Source organism: Lonchura striata, chromosome 3 (genome assembly GCF_050655825.1).
Source record: "Lonchura striata isolate lonStrDom1 chromosome 3, ASM5065582v1, whole genome shotgun sequence".
NCBI classification, from domain to species: Eukaryota; Metazoa; Chordata; class Aves; order Passeriformes; family Estrildidae; genus Lonchura; species Lonchura striata.
In genome coordinates, this window is record NC_140705.1 from 60,881,095 (window position 1) to 60,907,743 (window position 26,649).

Consider the following 26,649-nt stretch of genomic DNA (forward strand, 5'->3'; position numbering starts at 1 on the left):
CTGTCATCATAGGACACTTTTACAGTATCCAGATCTCCAGCTTACGTGGAAAACATAAATTTGGGATGCAGCTGTTCGAGCCGATACTTCCAGGACACCGGTACTTAAGCCGCCAGCAGGGTTTCGCGATCCCACAGCCAATTTCTCGCGCCAGTGCCAGTGCCAGCGCAGCTGGCGCTTCCCTGGCGAGTTGTCCCGGTGGCGGCGGGAGGACGGCGCCACCTCGCGGCCCGAGGCCCTCATTGCTGCCGAGCAGAGCGCGCCGCGGGTCGCGCCGGCGCTTTCCCAGCGCCCGGCGGTCCCGAGGCTTGGAACAGCTCCGGGCCGGGAAAGGCCGTGCGCAGCAAAGGGAAGGCTCCGGAGTGAGCTGACCGCGGTATCCCAGTACCGAAGTGCCGACAAGAGAGCTGGAGCGGGGCTTATTGCAAGGGCGTGTAGTGACAGTACAAGGGGGATGCATTCAACCGGGAAGAGGGTAGATTTAGATTTTAGCTATTAGGAAGGCCTTGCTTGCTGGGAGGGTGGTGAGGTACTGTAGCAGGTTGCCCAGAGAGGCTGTGAATTCCCCACCCTGAAAGCGTTCGAGGTCGGGCTGGGTGGGTCTTTGAGCACCCTGCTCTAGCGGGACGCGTCCCTAGCCATGGGCGATCCTTAAGGAGCCTCCCGGCCCGAGGCGCACGCGCCGCGCGTTGCCCGGGAGACGGACGCCGTTAGCGCTCCTCAGGCGCGCCCGCCCGCGCGGAGCGGAGCCGCCGCACGGAGCCCGCCGTGGAGCCCACCATGGAGCCCACCATGGAGCCCGCCGACGTGCCCTACAGCTTCTGCAGCCAGCCCCGCTCCCTGTCCTCCCGCCCCAAGTACCGAGAGCAGTCCAAAGCCGCCGAGACGTGAGTGCCGGCGTGCGGCGTCCCGCTGCGCCTTTCCCCTCATCCCAGCGCCCTTCCCGGGGAGCGCAGCCCCCCCGCCTCGCCTTCCTCCCGGGGGAAGCCGCCAGCGGCGCTGTGTGTGCTGTGCCGCAGGGAGAAGCGCCCGCTGAGCTACGTCAACATCATGTTCGACCCGAGGGTGGTGCGCGGAAACGTTCTGTCCGTCCGTCCTTCCCCACCGCAGGTACTGGGGTTCGCTGAAGTGCATCATGCTACAGTTTTGTTGGAAAGTCATAGGTAGGGCAGCAAAGCTAATTTTAATTACCGAAGCTGTAATTCTACTTGCAATGGTTTCACGCAGTCACAGGCTCTCCAGTTAAACCAGCCTGTGACTGTTTCCACCTCTTCTTTAAAGTACTCAGTTTCATATGAACTTCTGCATTTCTGATTTTTTTACCCCCCATTAAGTACTTAATGCTTTTATTTTCCTTCTCCATTTCTTTAGTGTAATGGTCCTGACCACAAGTCATTACTCGATAATCTCTTATCATATGCAAGGTGTCATCAGGGAGAATTACAGCTCTTGGGAAGTTGAGTTGTGGGGTAGACTTTGGTTTATCGTACCACAGAAGCAGAGCTAAATGGTCCAGGTGTATGCAAAAGCTGCTTGTGAGGATGCCAAAGTATTTTGTTTGTATTACTGCTATATGCTGATATGATAGTAAAGCATAGAATCTTAGAATGGTTTGAGTTGGAAGGAACCCTGAAGATATCCATCCCTCTGCCATGGGCAGGGACATCTTCCACTGGTCCAGGTTGCTCGGAGTCCCACCCAAATGTGATACTTTGTTTTCAGATAATATTTCTACATAGCTAATTTGATCTTATGTGAATTTAAAGCAGTATTTTTAAAAGCTACTGTTTGAAAATAGCTTTATGTTGTTCTGTAGCCATTTCTTAGAGTGAATTTTATGTAAGTTTTGTTTAAGAAGTTAAAAGTTCTGATGTTTATCTCAATCTATAAGTAGAATACTGAATTTAAATGTTATTATGAGTTTCTTTGGTTTAATCAGCAATAATTGAGCTATAATTTTTATCTAGCAGACAATTCTGTTCATAGTCTGATAACTGGACTTGAATATAATTTTCAAGTACAAAATGTATTGTGTTTTGTGGGGTTCTTTCTTCTTTACGCCTGCTCAGCATACTGAGCCCCATACTCTTGAGGTTAAAAGGCAGAGTGCACGGAGAAAAGTACTGGCCAGAAAGTTTACACAAGTGCATATTCGACCAGGAACACCAGAGCCTGTGGAAGGCAGAGAACATGTTCATGTGCAGACAGGTAAAAGGCTGCATTTTTTAATATCTATCTGAAAACAAAAGCTTGTTGATCTATATTCACTTGCTAAACTGGTGATGAAATTGGTAGAACCACACAGTTTAAAATCATGGAATGCTGGAATCAGATATTCTAAACTTGTCTAATAAGTGACATTTTCCCAGAAGGTCTATTTTTCAGTATATATTCTTGAATACTAGTCAAGACTGCTTCATTTATTTTTTCCGTTTTTGGTATAATTAGAGAAATTTCATGTGTACTTGAAATGGAAGGTTTTAAAAGTTTTGCTTAAGGTGAACTACTGTTTTTGGAATCACTTCCATGAAGTGCATCTGACATTACAGAGAACACAGCATCAGATGGCCTTTGCAGAAAACTGACCTGTTTTGAGAGGTCTTTTTTCTAACTTTATAGAAAACATTTTATTGCGCTCTTTGCAATTCAGATGTAATTCAGAATACAGAGTCATCAAAAACAGGTGAAAGCTAAAATGAAAGAAATCCCACTTTGAGTATTAATTGTGCTTTTGTTTCTAGAATTGTATTTGGAAGAGATTAGTGATCGAATAATAGAGGTTGATGGAGAGTGTCAAACAGATGACTTTTTGGACAGACCACCCACTCCACTCTTCATACCAGCCAAATCAGGAAAAGATGTGGCCACTCAAATAGAAGAAGGAGAGGTATGAATTCAGGTTCACAAATGCTATCAAAATATGTCTCCTAACCAAAACACATTTCTGATGTAAAACTGAAGTAGAAAGAGAAAGGAGCTAATCCTCACAGAAAATGCAAAAAAACCCAAACAACAAAAAAAAACAACAAAAAACGACCCAAAAGAAACAAAAAAAACCCCACCCAAACCCAACTCACTTTGAGGTCTGCTGTGAGGTTAAGTGCAAAATTAAGGGAGATGTGTTGCCATGTGCACTGGTTGTGCTGCTTTGAACTAAGCAATACAGTGTTGAGAAATGTTCTCTTCTGTAAAACATGTCCAACCCAAGGAGGGACTGGGAACACAGAAGTAGGGTCCAGATAAGTGCTTATCTTCTCCCTGGCAGTCCCCACAGGGCCTGTGGGAGGTTGTGTGGCGTCTCAGGCCAGCCCACTCACCACTTAACCCCCAGCAGCACTTGTGATTCTCTCTGCCTTAGCTGCCACTGGTCCCTCACCTGCACTTCTCCAGCCTGACTTCAGTACAAGGCCTTTGTCCATCCTCCTTTTCTCCTTGCCAATCCTTGTTAAGAGTAATTGTGGTCAAGGGATATTTATCTCTGTTTTTCTGACTCCCATCCTCAGTTGTTTGACTTTGACATTGAAGTTAAGCCAATCCTGGAAGTGTTGGTTGGAAAAACGGTTGAGCAAGCTTTGCTGGAAGTCATGGAAGAAGAAGAGCTGGCCCAGCTGTGGTCACATCAGCGTGCCTTTGCAGAGCTGCGTAATGCAGAGTTTGCTGAATTACAGCGCTTGGAAGAGCAGGACAGGCGAATCAAAGAGGAGAAGGTAGGACTTCCTAAGGGACTTCCTGTCAGAAGGGAGAAAAACATTTCCAGTACTGAAAGACAGCCTGTGATATAAGCTGGGTATGCCCAAAAGGGTACTGTCAGCTTTGATATACCTTAAAGCATTTTGATGATGTACAGCTGCACTCTGCCACTTGCTCCCATACAAGAGCACCACACTGTTGTGTTTATTTGGAGCAGTCGTGCTTAAGTGACTTGGTGTAGTTGGACACCTGGTCAAAAGGCCAAAACTAACAGCATTTTCTTCTGTACCTGTTTAGCTCTTTCTTACGCCTTTTCCTTATAAGTGCTAAACAAATAGTCAGAGTGCTTGGAAGTAAGAGAGACCTCCTGGTCTTTCACACACAATGTATGCTCTACTCTGTGTGCACACGTACATCTCAAGGTTGCAAAGTATTATGCCGTATTAGTAATATTTAGTAAATAGGAATAAACAAAGAAGGCAAGTGTTAATTACTTGCTATTCATCAGTCTTGTATAATTGTGTTTCCTAATGGTTTCCTGAACTAATTTGAGTTTTAATCTTTTTGTCCATGCAATAGGATATAATATTGGAAGATAAAAAAGTTTGGAAAATACTTATCCAACTTCATCATATTCCAAGGCAAATAATCAGCTTGATCTGCAATAATAAAACACAAAGTCATGACAATAATGTATATTAAGGCATCAGAGAAGGGTTTCATTTGGCCAACATCAATGCCCTTATTTTACAGACTTGCCAAATTCAGAAAAGGAATACTACAGAAATGTGTTTCCCTGTAATTTGGGGTATTTTAATACTCCATAGATTAAGTACAAACTTTCTTTCAAGCACTCTTTCATGTGAAGAATTTCAGTAGAAGTTAGAGGCTGCAAATACCAGGTAGAGATTATCATTTTATGTACTTTTTGCTATCTTTGCTATTTATGGGACACACACTGTGATAATTCTTCAAGATCTAGATCAAAGAAGTGACAGCTAAAGGCCTCTAAGTTTTAAATGCATAATTGCCTTGACAGGAACGTCGCAGACTGGAGCACCTGGAAAAGCTGCGGAAACAGAGAGAAACTGCAGAGAAAATTGCAGCTCGGGCATTTGCTCAGCGTTATCTGGCTGATCTCATTCCCTCAGTCTTCAACAAACTTCATGACAGTGGATTTTTTTATGACCCTATAGAAAGAGGTTGGGTTTGTTTTTTTCTTTTAAAATATGTGAGCAGAGTAATATAAAGCTCAAAACAACTATGAAACATAGTGTATTTTACTATTGTTTAGAATAATGTCACAAGACTTTATTCATTTACATTTGTGGCTGAACACAAAAAACATTATTGGTCATCTGTACAAATAGTGAAGAATAAACAAGAGCTGACAGTTTGACAATGAGAAGAGCTACTTTGGAACTGGAGAGAAATAAATGGGTGGTTAGGATTAGGAGAGAGATCCAAATTGAAGTACATGTCTTTTTATAAAACAGACAAAGAAATCATTATGTCATTCTGAATATTTTGTAATGATTATCAGAGCAAGTGACAAATTAGTCAATTAGAATTAGGTCCTGAAAATAGGTTTGGAGTTGTATATCAGTGGCTTCCAAATCCTTAGAATCAGCAGCATTTCTTATGAACTATCTTTCTGCACCCCACTTCACCAGTCTCCACACGGGCACAGACCACAGCTTGAGAATGAGAATTACACTCTCTCCAGGGTAAATCATGAAGTCAATGCAGAAACTGAGTGTGTTTTGCAACCAGGGCAGGCTTTGGGATCACAGTGTACAAAAAGTATAATTTGAGAAATTCATAAGTAAGCAAGAGCTCCTTAGTCAGACAGAACAAATGTCTTCAGCAGACCAGAAGCCAAATGTCTTTGGAAAGCAAGGCAGGAAATATTATTCTTCTGACTTGTTCAGGATAGTTATTTGGATCTCACTAGAACAGACGACTGTGTATCTCATCTGTGCTAAGCCCTTCAAGGGTGCCAGACCTCTGAAAATAACTGCAGTTGAGAGGACTCTGCTCTGAATCTATAATGATCAGGAACCAAAGTAAGAGGTTGGAGATAAGAATCTAAACAATATCTGAGATTTCATGTGACTCTTACAGAATAAGTGCCTTTTGGCAGGGGGGGTTAATCCCTTAATTGTAGCAAATAGTTCTGTTGCTCATCCTTTATAAAGTGATATTTCCCTTTGTTTCTTCCTGCTAAATTCTGACAGATATTGAGACAGAATTCCTTCCATGGCTAATGTCAGAAGTGGAAGAAACACTACAGAAGAAGGTTCTGGGAAGGACAATGCTTGACTGTAAGTTACCAAATCCTGGAATGTAATCTAGACTGCCTGATATTCTTGATTGTTTTTTTTCTGGTCAGAACAAATGTCACATTTATATGGTCACTGTGGGTTAAGGTAGCAAGTGTCATTTTAGGAGAAACTCCAAATACCCATGGTTTTTTGTGCTGGGGGTTTTGTTTGTTTGTATTTGCTTGTTGATTTGGTTTGGTTTTTTTACTATATTAACATGTTTTAATGTTGGAAAACTACTGCTACATACAACTAGATAACTGATTTTCAGCTGAAACAACGTAAGTGTCAGTCATGCTGCACTATCCACTCTCTTCTGACTTTATACTGTTTCAGATTTGTTAATGCTGGGAGATACAACATCTATGTCAGGAACAGAATTATTTTTTTCTGCTATAAAGCTCCTACTTCCTCTTTGTTACACAGCCACCACTGCTGTAGTGTTCTCTGTAGTGCGCCTGATCGTGCCAGTGGGAACAGAAAAGCCCATCTTGTATACTGTACATGTATACCATGAAAGTGTCTTAATTTGCTTGTGTAATCTCACAGAGCTATGAATTGTTCTCCTACATTGAAAGGAGGATGATGGTGGGCGATGGTTGACTGAGACATGAGGTGACCAATATTTTTCATCAAAACAAGGGCTTACCTCCTAATCAGTCAATCATAATGTCCTTGCTTTTGAAATAGATTGAAATATCAGTCTTCTTTGGCTAGTTCAAACTAAATATTTGGGCTCTTTTATTAATTTAGAGGCTATAGTTGAAACACCTGAAAAACCTGGATTCTGTCTTGTGTATAAATACAAAAGTACGGTGTATGTATGCCCAGCAGGGTGCTCCTACATCAAACAACTTTTTACACTTGCATAACATCTTCATTCTTATAGTTTTCCTCTTGCTGGAATTTTGGGTTTTATTACAATTATGTTTGCTTCCTTTGATTTATTTTTAGTTTAATCAGGACCCTGAATTTTATTTGTTAAGATATAATATTATTTGGACAATTACAGCTGGTGTGTTAGGTATTTCAGGCTGATACATGTGCCACTATGTACACTGAAGGATCACTTCTTCATGTAGCTTTTCAGAAGGAAGGGAAATTTCTCTTCTGTATGAAGAAAATATTGTATGTTACTACTGAATAAACATCCTAAGGAGAATGTTGCTGCAGGATATAATATTGATGAGAATATCTATTATATTTTTGTTAAATCTGTTTAAGGTTTTAACCAGATACCATTGTCTTGCTCTAGTCCTTAGGTATTTCTTTATTTTTAGAGTTACTTCAGGGTTATTTCTCTATTTAGGGATTTATAGGTCAGTAATATACACAAAAAAAATAATTTCTCAAATTATAGGGGTTTTTCTCCATGGTTGTAAATGTTGGCTATCTCTGTTTCAGCTTTGATTCGTATGGTGGTTGAAAAACGCTTAGATGAATTTAGCCATCCACCTCCATCTGCTCAGACAAACGCACCTTCTGAAGAGCCTGGGACAGCAGATGCAGCTCCCATGTCTGGTGAGGCAGACGCTGCTGACCAACCAGTTGCAGAGGAAGAAGAGACTGACCAACCTGTTGCAGAGGAAGAAGAGACTGACCAACCTGTTGCAGAGGAAGAAGAGGCTGACCAACCTGTAGCAGAGGAATAGCCTTCAGATTCCACCTCTTCTCAGTTAGAAGAATAAGATCAAGAGGGAACAGCAGATTTGGAAACTGAGTAGCAAACAGGCAAGTCATCAAGTAAATGGAGACCAGTGTCTTAGAAATAAGGATTTAATTCCTATCTATTTACAGGTATTGTGCCCTAGTCATGCTGAAGGATGAACCTAAGCAACAGTAGAGCATTAAAACATGTTTTCCGTATGCTGGAATTGCTGATTTCAGGCTGCTAGAATCAAGAGAGAAGTTACTAGTGCAATGAATGGCACGGAAATTCTGTCCCCTTTTACAATTCAATACATCAAAACCTGGGAGATTTACAGTTGAAAAGCAATGCTGTCCCACACCCTGTGTTAGAAGGTCATGAGAAGGATATTGAGAGCATCATAATAACCATCTTTGTAAGTGCTTTGATAATGTTCTTAGAACAATATTTCCTAACTTTCCTTATTTTGAAAGATAGTTACTGCAGCAATTAAATGAATTGCTTTTGATTCATGTTAGTCTTTCCTTTCCTCACAAACTTCAATGGACATCTCAGCAGGTAATACAGCCAAACCAGCTGTTCCTCAGGCTTGTCAAGTTCAAAGAGTTTCCTGCCCCTGGGAATTTCTGCCTAGGCAAAATCCTCCTCAGTATCCTCTCATGGAGCCCCCTCCTGGAAGTGAGGGTCTGGAGCTACACACTAAGTCTCGTCTCGGTTTTCTTTGTAATCGTCCTTTCCTGCTGATTCACTGGAAACAGTACCAGACATGACTGACAAAATGTGCCTTCACTGCCATGTGTAGCTAGTTGTACGTTCACAGGCCGGTTTCTCAGGTGGGGCAGGCCCCCTCACAGAAGTACACGTGTGCTACATTGCAGCAGGGCCGTGTGGTTGCTGGGTCAGTGTTCCCAGCAGCAGCTGTCCCCGGCAGGCAGGTAGGACGGCAGGGTGGACAGCCCTGCACCCACGGGAGGTGCAGGGGGGTCTGCAGCTCCTGGGTGCGTGCGTGCAGCAGGGAGCGGGAGAGGCCAGAGGGAGCGGGCGCTGCTGGCACTAGAGGGCAGGACAGCCCGCGGCAATCCGGCTGGAGAAATGCTGGGAAAGATGTGTGTCACCTACTGCACATTGCACACCCTGCATTAGTGAAGCCCGTCTGAACTTCTCTGCTGAACCCCAATGGTGCCCAACTTCTGCAAAATTTACTCATTTATAGCATAAGCAGCCAATACTTGAATCACACTGGCTCATAGGACGACAGAGTAGTTTGAGTTGCAAGGGGCCTTTATAGATATCTGGTGCAATCCCACACCTGCCGTGAGCCGGGATATCTTTCAGTAGCTCAGGTTGCTCAAAGTCCCGTCCAGCTTGGTAGTAACGGCAAGGGGGAATCATCTCCTCAGGGTTGACCCGTGACCGTACAAGAAACAGCCCCTGGTCGCTTCAGGGGATGCGCACACACTGCCTTCCCTTCGGCCTGCTGGGGTACGAGTCTTGATACTGAACCCCAAGTAAAGGAAGCAAAACCGGGACGTGTGTGCAGGACATTCTCAATGCTGTGAGGTGCCTTCCTGGGAAGTTGTTAATCACCAGCAGTGCGGGTCAGGAGGTTCTGTGGATCCTCACAGGGACGGAGGCCACGGCAGAGGCAGTATCGACAGCCGCGGCACCCGCACGCCCCTGAGAACAAGCTCCCGGTAGCGCCGGCTCACACGGAGCGCCCGGGCACCGGCGGTGGCGGAGCCGCATCCCCCCGCCCGTCCCGGCGCTCCGCAGGGGCGGAGCGGGGAGGGGACGCGGCGCGGCCGCCCCTCGGCCCGGCCCTCCCCCGGCCCGCCCGCCGCCGCCAGGCGTCTCCCCGGGCCGGGCACCGCCGCGGGGACGGGAGGAGCCGCCACTGTCGCCGCTGCGCTCCCCGGCCCGGCGCTGGGGGAGCGGCGGCGCCCGCGGAGCCGGGCCATGAGGTGAGCGGGGCCGGCGTGCGGGGCCGGGCCGGGGGCGCTCCGCCGTCCCGCAGCGGGGCAGCGGGGGCCCGCTCCGGGCGGGGCGCCGGGGGGCGGGCGCCGAGCACCGGCGCCGTCGGACCGGGCCCGCCGCCGCAGGAAAACTGTGCCACAACGTGTCCGCTTTCAGGAGGAGAGTTTCGTCTTTACTTATTTATTTTCCGTTTTCCCCCCTCGACTTTCCTCACGTCCCGGCCGCCGTGCAGGCTCTCGCGCTTGTCCGCCCGCAGCGCCGCGCACCGGAGCCCCGGGATGGGCGCCCGCCCCGGCCCCTCTTGCCTCTGGGCACAGAAGGGCCGCAGGACCGCAGATTTGGAGGAGGAGGGGACGTCTCCTCATCCCTCCGTCGTGCCTCTCCAGCCCCACGGGCTTTCAGGGCAGAGCGTGGGGCAGCGGGCGGTGCAGTGTCCCGCGTGCGGCGGTGGCACCCCCGTGACAAGAGACACGGGTCGTGGTCTGGGAGGTTTGTTCCTGCGTGGAAAAACAACTGCGGCTCCAAAGGTGTGCCCGCCGCTCGCACACGGGTCTCGCCTGCATCAAAACCCCCGCTGACAGAAGCAGCCGCAGCATGGCTTGCGCAGTTTTCCAACTCTCTTCAGGAGGCTGATAGCTTGCCGAGGTCAAGCCTTGAGCTGTCATTGACTGCTACGGGTCACACACCTTTTTAATTTTTTTTTTTCCTCTGTGGAAGAGGAATTTACTACATTTACTATATCCTATTACACAGGATTCATTTTTTAGTTAAAGTACTTAACTTGGTCAAAAGTTAACTTTCAGTTGTTTTTTATTTTTCTATTAGAAGTTTCTGTCCCTTAGTCAAATGACAGTTCATTTTTAAGAAAGGTGAATATTGGACAGCCAAACTTTCTCTGAGGGCTGTTGCTTTCTGTCTGACTTTTAACACAACAAGAAACAACCACCTTGCAATGAGTAGCCAGTACGGCAAACTGCTTTTGTAGAAGGTATTTAAAGTAGTAGATGAAGAGCAAAAGTACTATCTGTCTTTACAATGTGAGTTAAAACATAATCTTCCCACCTCATCTGATATTTTTAATTTAGAAAGGATTACATAGGGCAGAATCCAAGCCTTTTTTTTTTTTGCATGCATGATATATCTACATTCATGTTTGTCTGTGGCCACTTTGTCTACCATGATGAAGATCTTCATGAATAAATAGAAATGACACATACGTCCTCTTTCCAGGAATCAGTAGGAGAGGATGTGCCTGGCGTTATTACCAGGAGATTAGCAATCCAGCTCTGACAGAATGGGGAAGAGGTTTCCAATCTGAACATTCAGATTGGATTGCATTGCAGTTGTAAAATTAACATCAGCAGGCACAACCTGATTCTTGGTTGTCCCAAAGCTTAGCAGAAAATCTGGCTGTGTCTGAGATACCTAATTACATGCAGCAGCAGCACAAGTTATCAAGAAGTCCTGTCCCTTCTTGGCACTTTGCAAGAGTGCCCCTTTTTTGTTGTGAGGTCTTCAGTATGCCAGCGTCCCTGCAACATCTCTGCTGCGCTCTGACCCTTCATTGGGGAGAAAGAAAGATGCTGTCATTGGGAATTTCCCTTCACTGGTCCCTCTTGTCCCTTTTGTTGGTTTGGAAAAGCAGCGCAAGGGGCACCGCTCCACCTCTGTGCGTGGGGAGTGGTCACACGGCACAACGCGAAATGGGGCGGTGGCTCTGGGTGGAACACGGGGGGTTGAGCTGAACAGAAATACAGGTATGGTCATAGGATCAGTGACAAACTGTTTTTATTCCTCAATATTGTGTGTGTTCGCTGCCCTGGTGCCACTGTATCTGCAGTATGTTATCCACCATTAGTGTGTTACTTGCCCTGAATTGTAAGTCAAAGCAGTCAAAATCTCATTTGCAAACCTAATGGGAGCTGAAATAGATCCTGGAGTACTATAACTGTGTAATGGGCTGACCAGCACCCCTTTTTGAATTATTCAGTGCTCTGACATGTAAATAGGACCTGGTTGTTATGATCATGCAGATGCTGAAAATTGATAATAGGATTATTTGTGTAAGAAGCAGAAGATAGGATGAGTGGGAATAAAAGAGAGAAATAAGATTAGAAGGACTGTACCAGTTCCGCTGGGCCTGTGTATCAGAGTGAGAACAATAGTGGGAGAGTTTGGTACAAAAAATCTCATAAATACAAGAAAATAATTATTTATTTCCTAAAGAGGACCATTAAATCATGTAGTTTATTCTCTAAGTTTAACCAGGGCAGGTCAGAAATTCATGCTCTCTAACTAAAGGCAATGACTTCTATTTCCTCTAATTTCTGTAATTTTCTCTGCATCAAGAACCTCCTGTTGTGAAGTTCTGTGAGCAGTTGCTTGTCTTCTCTCAGTGCCTGCCCTTCTGCCAGGACTTGGTGAAAAGGAAGCATTATAAGCTAATTCCCTTCCCCTTGACTATTGAGACACATTTAATTTACAGTATATTGGCAGGGCTGGGACCTGATCTGCTATCACTCCCTCAAATTGCTAATTTATTGATTGATGATTAAACCCCCAAAAATATTGACTCCCACCCTGCTCATAAGTGAATATACACACTATGCTTAAGGCAGTCAGTGCTGGCGTTGTAAGTTTGATGTGTTTGAGCACTTGACCTTACACCTAACTTTACAAATCTAAATCGCCCTCTTCAGTAAGAGCAACCTGGCCCACAAGATGTTTCAATACTAGAGTATTGCCAGCTAGTTCCCTACTGGCCCCTCTGAGCTTTTATTTTAGGATGTTCCTGCGTTCAAAGATAAGCATGAGGCAAACAAGACTGCTCCGAACACCAAGGGAACAGCAGTCACACACTTCTACTTTAGCCTGTGCCACTGTGCAGGAGGCTGCATCATTTAATTGTCACTAAATCCAGAAGAATCTGTTTGTTCTTTTCTTGCGTTGTGTGGAAAAAAGTAGGAAATCTCTTTGAATGATGCCAAGGATACTGCTATTTTGTGATAACTGGCAGGAAATAACAAGAATTAGGACAGAAAGAAGGTCAGTTGACTTGAATTCTGTATGGGAAAGTCTTGAAAGTGGATCATAAAATTTAATTGCACACATATCCTGGGGATAGTCAAATAAATATTTGCTTCTAATTTTGGGGTTTTTTTCTGATTTATTTTTAAGTTCCAATGCATTCTTCTGTATATGGGCTATTTGCAATTTGCTGTGAAAGTGGTTTGGGCTCCAGACATTTTTGAAATGACAATTCAGAAGCAACAGCTATTTCCAATGGACTTTACTGTCTCTATGTTTCTCATATTTCCTCTTTTTTCTTGCTTTTTCTGCTTGTACTCATTGATCTTTTGTGTTTCAGTGCTAAATAAGGATCAAGGATGCCTTTGTAAAATAGTTCTGTCTTGGAGGACAGAGTAGATCTGCTTTTATCTTTCTGTATCTTGCACCTACAGCACTATTTTAGAAGCTGTTTCACAAACAACTTGGGATAGAAAAATATAAGCTTATGAAAGCACTTAGGAAAATATTAGTGTAGCAGTATCTAACCTGTGTGAAAATGCACAACACCAAGCAAATGTAGTGCATTGAGCTATATTAAACTTTGCTATTCCGCTCACTCTCTTGTTTCCAGGTTTCTGTTGCTATTAATGGTGTTGAGGGACTCTTGAGGAGAAGCAAGGATGTCTTCTGCATGAGTGATGCATGTCTTTCAGAGAGAACCACAACAGCAAGAGTCCCATGTGATTCTTTTGGTCATAAACTGTCACTGAATTTTGTTGTTGTACTTTAGCTAGAATGTTATTTCAATCACTGCAGCTGTAAAATGTGATGGACAGCTTTGGTTTGTCCTGTCTGCAGAAATAAGTAACTTTAGATTCAGTATGGCTTTTTTAAAGATTACAATGAAAGTGCTGTAAAATTGAACAACAAACAAGTTTTTTTATATAGCAATAAAATTCTATTTTGCCACTACCTTGACAGGTTGATGCCCAAAGAAGGCACCAAGTGTCTGATCATTATATTGTCCTGCAATAATAAGTGGTGGAAGGACCAGTGAAGCCCATACTAAAGACATAACTAGAGTAGTTCAATGCTTATTTTGTCCCCAAAGACGTAGATATTACTTCTTTTCCAGGTGGAAGTACCTCTAGAATCATTGTCACAGATGTGGCATGCAGAGAACAGAGAGGAGTTTGAAAGGAAGGGAAGTAGAGATGATGAACAAAGATCTGCAAAGAGGGAGTAAGAAAAAGGCAGAGGGAAGGTAGTAAAATGCTGGAAAGTATTAGCTAAGAGAAAGAAATTACTGAAAAATAAGTGATGTTTGATTGGCATAACAAAAAAGAAGCTGGTAGATAAAAGTACAAAACCCCCAGAGATATGTTTTGTAATCACAAGTTCTATTTCAATTCAGTTTTCTTTTAGTCTTAGCAACCAGCTTAACTTTTTGTGCAGAAAGCCAACCTTTGTAATGCTCCAGAAATGTTTCATATATGTTCTAGGATGCTTTCTGGCTTCTTTTTCTTTCTTTTTTTTATGTGCTGAGAGTCATGGCTCACCTGCATCATTGAGTAAGGAAAAGACATTAAACCCTTTTAAAGTGATTAAGACAAACCAAGAAGATGTAACAATCCTTTTCTGCTTCAGCTGCACTTGGGTGTCTCAGCAATCACCCATATTAATTAAGCAAGCGACTTAATACCTCTTACAGTAAGAAAGAGCAGCAGATGATTTGCCTGCTGAAACACTATTTTTTTTGTATTCTCAGGGCTCATCCAAGAAAAGACCAGAGCTGCTGGCCAGAATGAGTCCAAATGCGCTATAACAAAACCACTCCTCCTTCTGTCAGTGGAAGAGAAATTTGAAAACTAGTGCATAAGGTATCCTGAGTAGATGCATCATTTCCTTTCTGTAAATCTGGCAGCCAGATAGCCGTTCCTCATCCCAGTGGTGCCAGGCACTGGAAAGAGGTCACTCAGTGTTGGTCCTCAGTGGTGGGCGCCAATGAAAGTAAGAAAAAATGTGTCAGGTGAGGATTTCCACATTTAGGCTGTTGGACCCCAAATTAAGGTGAATTAAATTTCTCTTGTCCAGAGAAGGGCAACAAAGCTGGTGAAGGGTCTGGACCACAAGTCTTATGAGGATCAGCTGAGGGAGCTGGGGGTGTTTAGTCTGGAGAAAAGGAGGCTCGAGAGAGACCTGACTCTACAGCTACCTGAAAGGAGGCTATAGCCTGGTGGGGGTTAGTCTCTTCTCCCAGGCAACCAGCAACAAAGAGGACATTGTCTCAAGCTGGCCCATGAGAGTTTTAGGTTGGACATTTGGAAGGAATTATTCAGAGAAAAGGTGATCAGACATTGGCATGGGCTGCCAAGGGAGGTGATGGAGTCACTGTGCCTGGAGGTGTTTAATAAAAGGCTGGATGTGGCACTCAGTGATGTGGTCTAGTGGACATGGTGGTGTTTGGTCATGTTGCACTCGATCAGAGGTCTTTTCTCACCTAGTTGATTCTATGATTCTGTAACTAACAATTTCAGCAAAATGTAGCGCATCACAAGTCAGTGAAACTGATACAAGTCTGCAAGATGTTTTGGTTTCAGTTAACTCAGGGTATTCAGGCAAAAATAAGCTTACTGGAAATATTTTGACTTGTTCATGACTCACTTGTTTTTATAAACCTAACACTCCTTTTCTCACAAAGCAAGTAAGTATGCAGGCAAAGCAAACACATTTACTATAAAATCTGTGATACCAAAATTCTGTAGTTCTGAAAGGTATTCTCAGCTTGCCCTTATTCAAAACCATTTGAGGGGGTCAGGGAAGTGTTAGTGTGGTGACACTCACTATGTCCTGGCTTGGAAATATGTTGCTTTGAATTTCTAGTTTTGCTTAGAACAAAAGATTGGCAAGGCATTTTGTGTCTCTTGGGGGTTGCAGATGGATCGTAATGATATTCTTGTCACTGATTGTGCCGTCAAGGCTTCTGGACCTTATTACTTCTCACATAGCAGCTGCCAGGGACAAGAATAATTTTCACGCTTGGAAATCATCTTTACTTGACTTGTGCACATTTACATGCTGTTCTTCTCTCTGAAATACTCTTAGTGTAATTGATGGAAGGAATTGTCTCCCTTTCTAATAATTGAATTTGCTGTACAGATTTTTCACTGAGGAGGGCTCTGTCTAATAAAAATGCATCCTAATTTTTAAGCATTTATTGAATGAAAAGAAGAAAGGCTGCCCTGGCCAAAACAGAGAGATTGACAAGACAGAAAACAAAACAATGATAAATGAGATATTAAATCGCTTTCCCCCCTTTGTCTTACTCTAATAGAAAAGATGAGGCTTGAAATTATTTTTTTTTCCTTAAATTTGTTCTAATTGTTTCAATGATCTGTCAGTGTTGATGCCTGAATCTCAGAACACTTCAAGTCTTTGCAGGCTTCAGGACCTATACAGCCAAATATTTACAGATTTTTAGACCTCTAACAAAAATAAAATACTATGTTACAGAGTGTATAGTACAATGTTAGAGGTCATCAAAGTGACCTGGTTGAGAAGGGGTTGTGGTCTCAGTCCTTTCAAAAATAAAATTACCAGATTTTTGCTAAATTTTTCATACCACTTTTATCAACATCAAAAATGTCAGCATTATAAAGTAATTTTAAAATAAGACATTACCAAAATGAGTATGGACTTCTTAAACTAATAGAAAACAGATATTTTTTACCCAAATCAAATAAAGCAGTTCATTAAATAGTTGAGACAATGTAGAATGAATGTCTTTTTTTGATCTGTAAAAATATCAGCAGGATATATTACTTTGAAATTTTTTACTTGTCAAATTAACTGTTTTTTTCAACTGTATAAGTCTCTGAATTACCTTTGTAGTCAATGATGTACACTGATAACTTTATAAATTTATTAAGTTATAATCTAATTTAGAAAAACACATAGTCAGGTTATAATTTTTATTATTAAATTCTAGCCTTATAGCAAAAAATAGTCACACGTCTACTGAGGTGTTATGGTTGCTATCATATTTTAAAAATATATTTGGGTCCCAGAATCTGAAATTGCAGTAAATTTTAATTTGAATATCATGTGTTTTGACAAGGATATTAATGCAAAATTGAATACATGAAGTTTACAAAACAACTTAAGAGAGCATAATTGTGGAGAGTGTGACCTGTGCCTTAGCTTGTCCCAGCAGAGCACTGACTCTTGAATCATATGGGTTCTCCCAATGTGATTATGGTTAGTAAGTCATTAGCAACCATTTGTTAGAAATCTGTTAGTTTGTTATTAAGATTGTAATAGATGTAGGAGATTAGAATGTAATGATACAACAAGGAAAATACATTTTGGTAGCTATTGACAGAAGACATCCAAGTATTTGATGGTGGGCACTTTCAGATAACCCTGAATTCTTCCACTTGCAGACCTCACATGCTGTATAAACCTCTGACAGAATATGTTAATGTAGATTTTGTAAATTACTAAACCAGCTTTCTGGTAACTTATGGTGCAAAACAAATATCTGAGTTGTTTCATGTTACTTTTCATTAACTCACAGGACCATACTAAATGAATGTTTCAAAAGTCAGAGTTGGGAGTTGAAGAGGTCATGCAACTTAGTGAAGGAATGAAGACAGGAGACCTCTCAGTGAATTTTAATAAAAGGTTAGAGATCACTTAGCTTTCTTTTCCTAATTATTGTGACTTTTTATTGTCAAGATCACTTTTAAATGAAGAAATGGTGTTCTTTGCCTCTGTTGCTAGAGCACATGGAGATGTTAATCAGGTTCCCAGGCTGTCTCTGAAAAATTGGCATAGAGACAAGTCACTGCAATAAAAATGCCAAACTGCTTAAATACAAGGTGTATTTTGTATCAGCCTGCACTTGGCATTCATTAATCTGTGGTGCACCATATTCAAGCTCTTTATTTAGTATTGACAGGGGAATTAACAGTGACTTGTTTTTAAGTTGTTTTTGTCATTCTGTGGAGGTAGTGGCTCTTCCTTTACCTGTAGTCTCTACATCATTGACCTTGTTATCTAATTCCTTTTGTGTTCTCTTTCACTGAAAAAAAGAACCTTATGTGGAGAAGAGACAGTCTCCTTTAATTTATTAAAGTTTCAGTTTTGCTGGACAAAACAGTAGAACAACATTGCCCTGCAGGATGAAATTTTCAATGAGCATGAACATTGTGCATGTAATGCCACATTTTTTTGGCTTCTTGTTTGAGTAAAGTGCAAGAAGGGGCACAGAATCCCAAACAGGTTTGTATACCATGCAATTCCAGTCCAGACCTGAGAAAGGCAGGAGTCCAGTTGTCAGTATGGGAGAACAAAAGGTTCAATTAATCTCTACTTGATAGTGGGGAGCAACATTTTATCTCTTTTTTTATCTGAGAAAGAGGTTACTGGACTGAATATGGATAGTCTGCATCTGTATCTACTTTTATTCAACAATAATATGTGAGCCACAGTTTGTAGATTTTTGGAGTCATTAAATGGCTTGATAACCAAAGGAAAAATTAAGGAAACAGCAAAGCAATATTTAGGAACATGTATGAGTTTCATTATTAAAGCATATATGAGCCATTTGGAGGATTTGATTATTATTGGAGTTATGCACCATAGGCATTCTAGGCACTGCTATGAAAATATAACCCCTAGAACAAGCATACCATTTAAAAAAAGACAATAAGAAATCACTTCTCAAGTAACAATTTAGTTCCAATAGAATCAGTCCCTGACAATTAATGTGATGGCTAATTTCAGTAAATTAGTTCTAACAGTAATCCCTTGCCTCTGTAGCATATGAAGTGGTATCTTGCATTTCCCATGCAGTACCCCACTCCAGCCAGTCCACGTGTGAAGAGGAGGAAGAGGACGTGGGTGGTATTGCTGCTGAGTTTGCCATTGACAGGTCCAGCTGCTGTCCAAAGGAAATCTGAGCTTGCAGGTTGAAGCAAACAAATGGAGCAATGTGACAGGCAGCTGTTCCCTGGTGTAACTCTTGTAGTGTTAATTAAAACAAATCAGCCCCTGCTGTCTTTCTGCCTCGAGTGTTAAGTTCTTAGTGAAAACTTTGCTTATGCTTCAGAGTTACAAGGATGTACTTGTGCTATCATTGCCTACTTCAGGCAGCTCAAGCAAATCTCTGAAGTATGTGACCTTTGGGAGGCTGTTTGTGGAAGAGCATTTATTATGCTTTGCTACATAATTTAGGTATAGAGACATCCAGCTTTTATGAAGCAACTAAAGAGACTAAGCTGCTAAACCCCTTGGTATCACTGTGAAGATCACTTTGCAGCTAAAATAACTAAAAAATATCAATATTCTTGACCCAAAATCCTTTTTCAGGTAAAACTCCCTCACTTTTACAAGTTTCTGAATGAAGTAGGCATTTCATAGCATTGAAATTTAAAACTGCTGAAAATTTATGACAGTGAGCAAAACTGAGAAGTGAAATTTGACCAAATAATTTGAATGTGTTTTTATAATATAGCAGCAACATTACACATTGCATCACCTTATTGCAATAGTGCTTAGGTTACATATGTTGTAGATAATGTGCAAGTTTGTGAGCATTTTGAGGGTGGGAGGTTTTAGATTACCATAATCTAAGCAAGATGTGTGAGGTAAGGTGTTGGCTTCTAGATGACAAATCTGTTTTTATGATTTCCTGAGATTTACTGACATTGCCAAAGTACTGACTAAAAGCGTATCAGCGTATCCTCCTCCCTGGTCATGGGAGTGACTGTTGCACCGTGTGGGAACTTTGTCTGTTTGTCTGTCTCCACTGTGGGTTTTGCTCACCACATTTGGAAAGTTATCAGCTGCTAGTGTGTGTTATTTGTATCAAACTTATGAAAGAAGTGAGTGTTAAATCCCAGGTTTTTGTCAAACCTTTTCTGAAGCCATAGACTTGTTGATTGTTTGGGGACAGCTGCTTGAGGATGATTGCAGGAAAGGGACAGGAAATCTTCTGCTAACCAGTCTGTCCAGCAGAGGAGTGGCAGTGCCCTTCTTGAAATAAGTGTTGGGATGCAGTCTTGAAGTGATGAAAGAGTTTAGCCAAGGTATCGAGGGAGAACAGGGAAAAGTGCTTTTTCATGTGACCTTGTAAAACTGAGTTTGATGTTTATTTTATGCTGGGGTTCAGTCCTGAGTTTCAGCCAGTAGACTAGAGTCCTCTCCAAAGGGCTCATTGAAATGGAAATGGTTTTGCCCTGCTGCTGTGGAATGCAAATTATTTTAGGAATGTTCCTGGGTCTTGAGGCTTTCTAAAGCTCACACTTACAAGATTTATTTTTTTAGCTCATTTTATCCAATTCTCATAGGAAAATAAGGATCCAGGAAGATGATTGGTGCCTTGATACTGACCCAGCAAAATATGAAGTGTAGGTTTGTCTTCATGTGTACAAATAGTTCCCTGCAAGTCAGTGGTGGGAAAACATGGGAAATGCAGAATTGCTTTGCTGGATCGAAGTCAAAATTCTGAGTGCTTTGCAAAGCCAAAAAACAAGAGCAGCCTCAGTAAGGCAGGCTGGCATGAGATGCCATTTGGTATCTTTTCCTAGGAGTTTGTCTCCCTTTCATTACTATCTCTTTTTTAAAAAATCTATATAATAGCTTTTCTTGTTATCGGGGCACTGGAGATGGGCAAAGACTTGTGTTTGGTGCCTTGTTTGTCGTAGGTCTTTTGCTGACCAAAATAGATCAGTGTCAAGTGATACAGGCTTGGAAAATATGGTAAGAGACAGTGCCATATTTCAGAACAGGAAGTTTACTTTGAAACATGGAATGAGATTTGTTCATCTTTGTGTTTGTGGTATCAGGGCACAGGATACAAGATGTATTTACTTCTGAAGAAAATTGGGTTTTTTTTGCTCTAAAATGAAAACAGACTTGGATAGATTTAGGTGCATATGTGTTGGCCATATTTGCTGATGATACACGTGGAGGTGATCATAACCAGGTTAGAATATTGATTGGCTGGTGGAGGGAATGCTAAGGCAGGAGGTTTTTATGTATCCAAATTTAATGCTCGGTATGGCTTTGCTGAAATATTAGGGAAGGGATCCAATAATTTTCAATAGAAGACTCTTGAAATCACTGGGAACTGACAGGGCTCTTAGTTGCTAGTATCCTACTGCATTAATCTGTGGAGATGTATATATAATTATAAAGTTTCCTTCTGGAGCAGGACCAGCTTATGTATTTCTATAGTGTCTGTGTGTCTGTAAACGCAATTTAAAACATTATTCTGAAGGTGTACAAAATATCCTTAGTAAATACATTAGAGAAAACATCCTTGGGGGCATGACTTTTGTCCACTCACAATCTGCCTTATGATTTTATGCAGTTCTTTTACCTCTGCATAGTCCTTTGTAAAAGAGAAAGACATTGCATTTATAATATTGGGTTTTCCTTATTTTTTTACATTCACAAATCAGACTTACTTAGGGACCTTCTGCAATATTAGTGAGACAAATTTCTGGATTGTGGACACAAGCTTTAATGTGTTGTACTGCACAAGCCTTTTTGCATAATCAAGGGAAAGGTGCAGAATCCTGTACATAAAGAAAAAGATGATGGCAAAACAGTTTTTCTCTTTTGTAATTATAAAATAATACCATGACTTGAAAAAACCCCAAGTAATTGTAAAAGTACAACTTATGCTATTTTATATTATAAATAAAGTAATTTATAATTTCATCTATTTTGCTAGCAAGGGACTCTACATATGATAGATTAAAAATGCACAGAATATCACTCTTGATCAGTTAGATCAAACAAATCATACATTTGAGGGGTTGTACTTAGCATGCACTAAATTCTTACATGGAGGTACATGTGGGACTAACACAAACTTTAGAAAATTTGCGTGCTTTTCTTTAGATGAAGATTTTAGCTGTGCATATTAATTTTTTCATGTTAGTACTCTGTTAATCTTAAGTAATTTCTACATCATTATTACTGTCTTTCTTGTTCATGAATTTGGGAGAAGAAAAACTATGTCAGCAGTTAGCCCAGCACAAGCACTAGCAGTAGCCAAAAGAACACAAGTAGGGACATTAGTGGAATGCTAATTCTGTGTGATAGATTCCTTGTCTCCTGAAGGTGTTGTCTGCTGAGGGATTGCAACCTGAGTCATCAGGTGTGCTGAAAGTTAAACCCCAGCAACTGATTTCTGTGGTGGTGGAAAGAGAGTCCTTCCTGATTTAATCTCAGTGTAAGTAGGTTAAGTGTGGTTTTCCTGTCACATCTTTGCTTGTGTATTTTAGACATCTGCAGCTCTATTACTTACCATAGATGTCTTGAAAAAATACATTTACTTGTGTTTTACCTTTACTTAGTTAAAATATGATAAAAGGTACTTAGATGACAATGTCGCTTACATAAGGCTCTTGTGAGTATAATTGAATTGTACTGGGCGTTCTTCTGAGTGTCCAAGGAATAGCAGTGTCCCTTTTCAGCTATATGAGTAAGGTGGACAGATGACTTCACACAGTGAGATTAGTCTTTTGATGACTGGTTAACTAACGTGCCTCTTTGGTGGGCAGCATGAAACTGAGGTGCATTTGAGGGCTGTATAACACCAGATCACTACAAGAGTGTGCCTGTGTTTGACAGTTGTCATTGGTTTTGGACATTGTTTTTATGTGAAAAGCAATGTAAGGAATTCTGTAATAACCTCTGAGGACTTGGTGGGGGCAGAAGCTGACTGGTTCAGAACAGACATGTTTCAACTCACAGTGGGTTCATAATTCAGAGGCTCTGATCCGGGTCTTTGTCTCGGCATGGCATAGGTCTCATTTGCAGGCAGTGTGTTCTCTTGTTATCTACAGATGGCATCGTGTTGCAAGCACAAGGGTATCACCCACAGTGTGAAAGCTTTTCCTGTTGCTGCCCCTTATGTCTCTTCCCATATCTGGGCCTGCTTTTCCCTTAGCTTTCTGTGGTATGATGCCAGGGAAGATGGATGTACCTCTTCTGAAAGAGGTCAGTGAAAGAGCTCTGTCACATGAACCCACATGAGAATCCTTGGGTGTTACATGCGGGGCAGCTGTCTCAAACAGCAAGTTGCAGTCTTACATTGCAGACATTGCAAAGGTCCCTCATACAGCAGTTTCCTGGCTTCCCTTGCCATGGAGTTTGTTGTCTCTGGTAAAGATGAGCTTCAAGGCCAGGGAAACAAGTGCTTTTTGGTAAAACCTTGTCATCCTCCTAGAACTCTGCAGTGACCTGCAGCAGCTGTAGGAAGTGGAGTCTTTGCTGCCCTTCTTGCTGCCTTCCAGTTTGAACCGCTGTAAGCAGGGAAGTTATCAAGGCCATTGCTGGCCTTCACGGATGTCTCGTGCACCATGAACAGCCCCATAGGTCCTGTGCAGTCTGGTTCTCCTTGCTGTGCATTTTCTTGTGGAAGTGACCTTTCCTCTGATGTAGCAGTGACTTTGATCCTCATTGTAGGTCCTCCTCATGAACTATACTTGGTTCCATACTTGGAAACTGCTGCCTGTTTTCATTACTTCAATGTCTTCTGCACCAGAACAGAGCAGGTAACAGGCATTGCCTTTGCCACTGTGGACTCTGGACATCTCAGGACAGTCCCCTGAGACAGGACCACCATCATATGTATCTATTCTGAGTCATACATGCCCACAGTGTGCCCACTAAAATCACTTATAAAACATAAAATGCATAGCCTCTGAATTTTTGGCAATCGTGGAGCAGCTGAAAAGAACCCAATTCCTAAAATCCTGAAAATACAAAATACACTGTGATATGTTCTCCTAGGCAGTGCAGAACCCATCCCTACTTCCTCTAATGGGTGCAAATCACTTTCCACCACCACAAAGCATTGAACTTTTCATCATTCAAAGTGTCTGTAATCACTGTTTTGCTATCTCTTGACTGTTAACCATCTATTATACTTAACCCATCAAGTCTTCCTCAACCTAAATAAATAAGTTATTTCCCTGATACCTGAAAGCCTGTAAAAACCTCATTAGGCTTTGCCTCACATCTTCTAGGCTGCAATTTTCATGTATGGGAAATATCCCCCACTCAGTTTCTCTTCCTCTTCTGCCCATTCATTGATGAGAAAAGAGGATACTTAAGAGCAACTGCAAACAACTTAATTTGACTCTGTGGGCAGCACAGCAAATTTGGCCAATATACCTACAACCCTTTGTGTAAAGGTTAGTGTGGTTCATGGCCAGTCACCTGAGTTTAGATCAGACAAGTAGCTGATGTGGCCAGAAACTGTCAGGCACTGTGCCTGCTTGGCACAGTATCTGTGGCTGCCCCAGTTGTGCATGTGTTGGAACCCCCTTGGTCAGGGGGAAATACACTGCACAAGGAGTGCCCTCAAACCCTTGAAGGAGAGGGATTTATGATATAGTTTTGTGCAGCTAGGATGACAGGCAGTTCTGGGTCCCTGTTGAGGATAACTGCAGGTAAGAGCTGGCATGGCTTTTGAAGGAGCTTGTAGTTCTACTTAAACTCCCCTGCCCCTGCAAATACAGGTCAAGCTTTTTTGTACTTTTCCTCACCCCAACAGCTGGTAAGGGATAAAGTCTGAACCAGCTGTTGGAAAAGGAGTAGTTCCTTGTGGCGGTGTGGTTCCTTGTGCCTTCTGTTCTTCTGTCCTGCGAGTGGGTTGTGTTGCAGTGGCTGGGATGCTCTCACGGAGGTGCTCCCTCTTGGTCTGTAGTTTCTGTGTCCTTCCAAGGGCTGGACTTGGGCACTTGGGGTTGCTGTTGCTAACACTGTTTCATCATAGAATTGTACAGGGGGAAAAAATTCTCAGGCATCAGTGGCCTGAGGAGAAAAACACTTTGGTGATTTACCTCCAAAATGACATCATAGAACAACTCAACCAAAACTTAATTGGGATGTTCATGGACCACAGTGTCACTGTAACAAGGCTGGATGGGAGGATATGTGGGGGCCAGAGAGGGCATGGGCTGAGGCTGCACTTCCTCATGACAGGACAGTGCTGCAGACCAGATGTGTGACAACGAAGGTATACTAATGACTCAAACCATATGCGAGGGAAGAACCTGTGTTGTGGTGGTTTAGCAGGTAATTGCCCTGCAGATTGAATGCCAAGACAATTAAATATTTTATGATGAATCTAGTTATTCAGTGGGTGAAATGAGTTGATGGCACTGCTTTGACAATGATAACATGTAGCTTGCTGTTTCTGGGGATGACAAAGGCTGGTGCAGTCACATATGGATGCCATTAAAGTCCACTGTTCCCTCTGCAAGGGCTATATTTTTAGAAATTAACACTACAGACAAGAGTCTTGCTCTCAGTCAGAATATCATCAAACTGCAGAGCAGATTTTTTTCAGAAATAAAGTGTTTTCTGGCTGATGGAAACCAGACTAGGACACTTGCTGCTTAGGAAGCCTGCTGTCAGCATGCCTGTTTTTTCTGGAAAGAGGACTCGCTGATGTCCCTCTACCATGTGGGCCCTTTACTTTTCTCTCAGCACAACTCAGTTCTTGCAACCAGCCCCAATTAATTTGGAAGAATCTTACTAACAATAATTCTACTTTTAAAAATGAAGATTTTTTTTTTTTACCCATTTCAGTCAGCAACAAAATACTGTTGTCTTCATCAGAGCCAAGTTTTCACAGAATCATAGAATAATTTAGGTTGGAAAAGAACCTTCAGATCATCGGTCCAACAATTAATCCAGCACTGCCATCACTCTAAGCACCATATCTACATATTTTTAAAATATCCACAGGAATGGTGGCGCTTCCCATGGCAGCCCATTCCAGTGCTTGACAACTCTTTTGATGAAGACTTTTTTTGTAATTTCCAGCCTAAACCTCTCCTGGCACATCTTGAGGCCATTTCCTCCTGTCCTTGAGGCCATTTCCTCTTGTCCTGTCCCTTGTTACTTGGGAGAAGAGACTCATCCCATCTGGCTACAGCCTCCTTTCAGGTGTTTTAGAGAGTCATAAGGTCCCCCTGAGATTCTTTTTCTCCAGGCTAAATAAAGCCAGTTCCCTCAGCCGCTCCACATAAGCTTTGTGCTCCAGACGTTCCCCAGCTCTGTTGCCCTGAACTCCCTCCAGCCCCTCAATATCCTCCCTGTAGTGAGGGGCCCAGAACTGATCCCAGGATTCGAGGCACAGCCTCACCAGTGCTGAGAACAGGGGGACAATCCCCGCCCTGGTCCTGCTGGCCACACCATTGCTGATCCAGGCCAGGATGCCATTGGCCTTCTTGGCCACCTGGGCACAGCTGGCCCATGCTCAGCTGCTGTTGACCAGCACCCCCAGGTCCTTTTTTCCTGGGCCACTTTCCAGCCACTCTTCCCCAGCCTGTAGCCCTGCATGGGGCTGTTGTGACCCAAGGGCAGGACCCAGCACTTGGCCTTACTGAACATCTTTCATTCACCCTAATTCATACACACACACCCATTTAAACACTGCCTGATTTATGCACAGCATAAAATGGCATACACTGATGTGATTTGTACTGTTGTTTTTGTGCCCTCATACTAGTACACACATTATTATTTCTGTAGCTCCACGTAGCCTTATTCAGTCATTGGGATACCCGTGTGTTGGGGACTGCTAAGACAGCTACAGAAAACTCAGATTCTACTCCTATATGCTTATAGTAAAATTTAGGTCAAAAACCAGCAGTTGAATGGGAAGGGAACAAGATGAATGAATTCAGCAGAAAACCAAAAGTCTCCAGAAGTCCTTCAAGAGACCAGATAACATGTCTTGCCCTATATTTAATTAATATTCTTTCTGACTCTGCAAGGGTTAGGACTGTTAGAAATATCAGCAGGCTTAAGCACAGGACAGCATGCAATAGGGTAAAATACATGATGCTTGAAAATTCTGTTGTAATTGATACCTGGAAAATACATAATAATGAAAGTTAATGAAGATGCGGAATACAGTGAACTGGTCTTAATTAAAATGCATTTTATTAATATTGTTAATATTAATGA

The 26,649-nt window shown here is 42.4% G+C and overlaps 2 protein-coding genes across 6 annotated transcripts in view; both read left to right on the plus strand.

Moving 5' to 3' along the window:
- Positions 1-259: 259 nt before the first annotated feature.
- Positions 260-8,248, plus strand: RSPH3 (radial spoke head 3). Its single transcript, XM_021540405.4, has 8 exons — positions 260-887; positions 1,020-1,110; positions 2,070-2,208; positions 2,742-2,887; positions 3,504-3,707; positions 4,730-4,892; positions 5,928-6,014; positions 7,419-8,248. Exons 1-8 carry the CDS (start codon positions 781-783, stop codon positions 7,664-7,666), a joined length of 1,185 nt encoding a protein of 394 aa, XP_021396080.4. The 5' UTR covers positions 260-780; the 3' UTR covers positions 7,667-8,248.
- Positions 8,249-9,492: 1,244 nt separating this feature from the next.
- Positions 9,493-26,649, plus strand: part of PLAGL1 (PLAG1 like zinc finger 1) — a 44,457-nt gene continuing 27,300 nt past the window's right edge. The window contains exons 1-2 of one of the 5 annotated variants that reach the window (XM_085576670.1): positions 9,520-9,623; positions 14,414-14,525. The gene's annotated coding sequence lies outside the window, so the exon portion shown is untranslated. The other 4 variants (XM_021540404.4, XM_085576674.1, XM_085576668.1 and 1 more) reach the window with 4 other exon arrangements.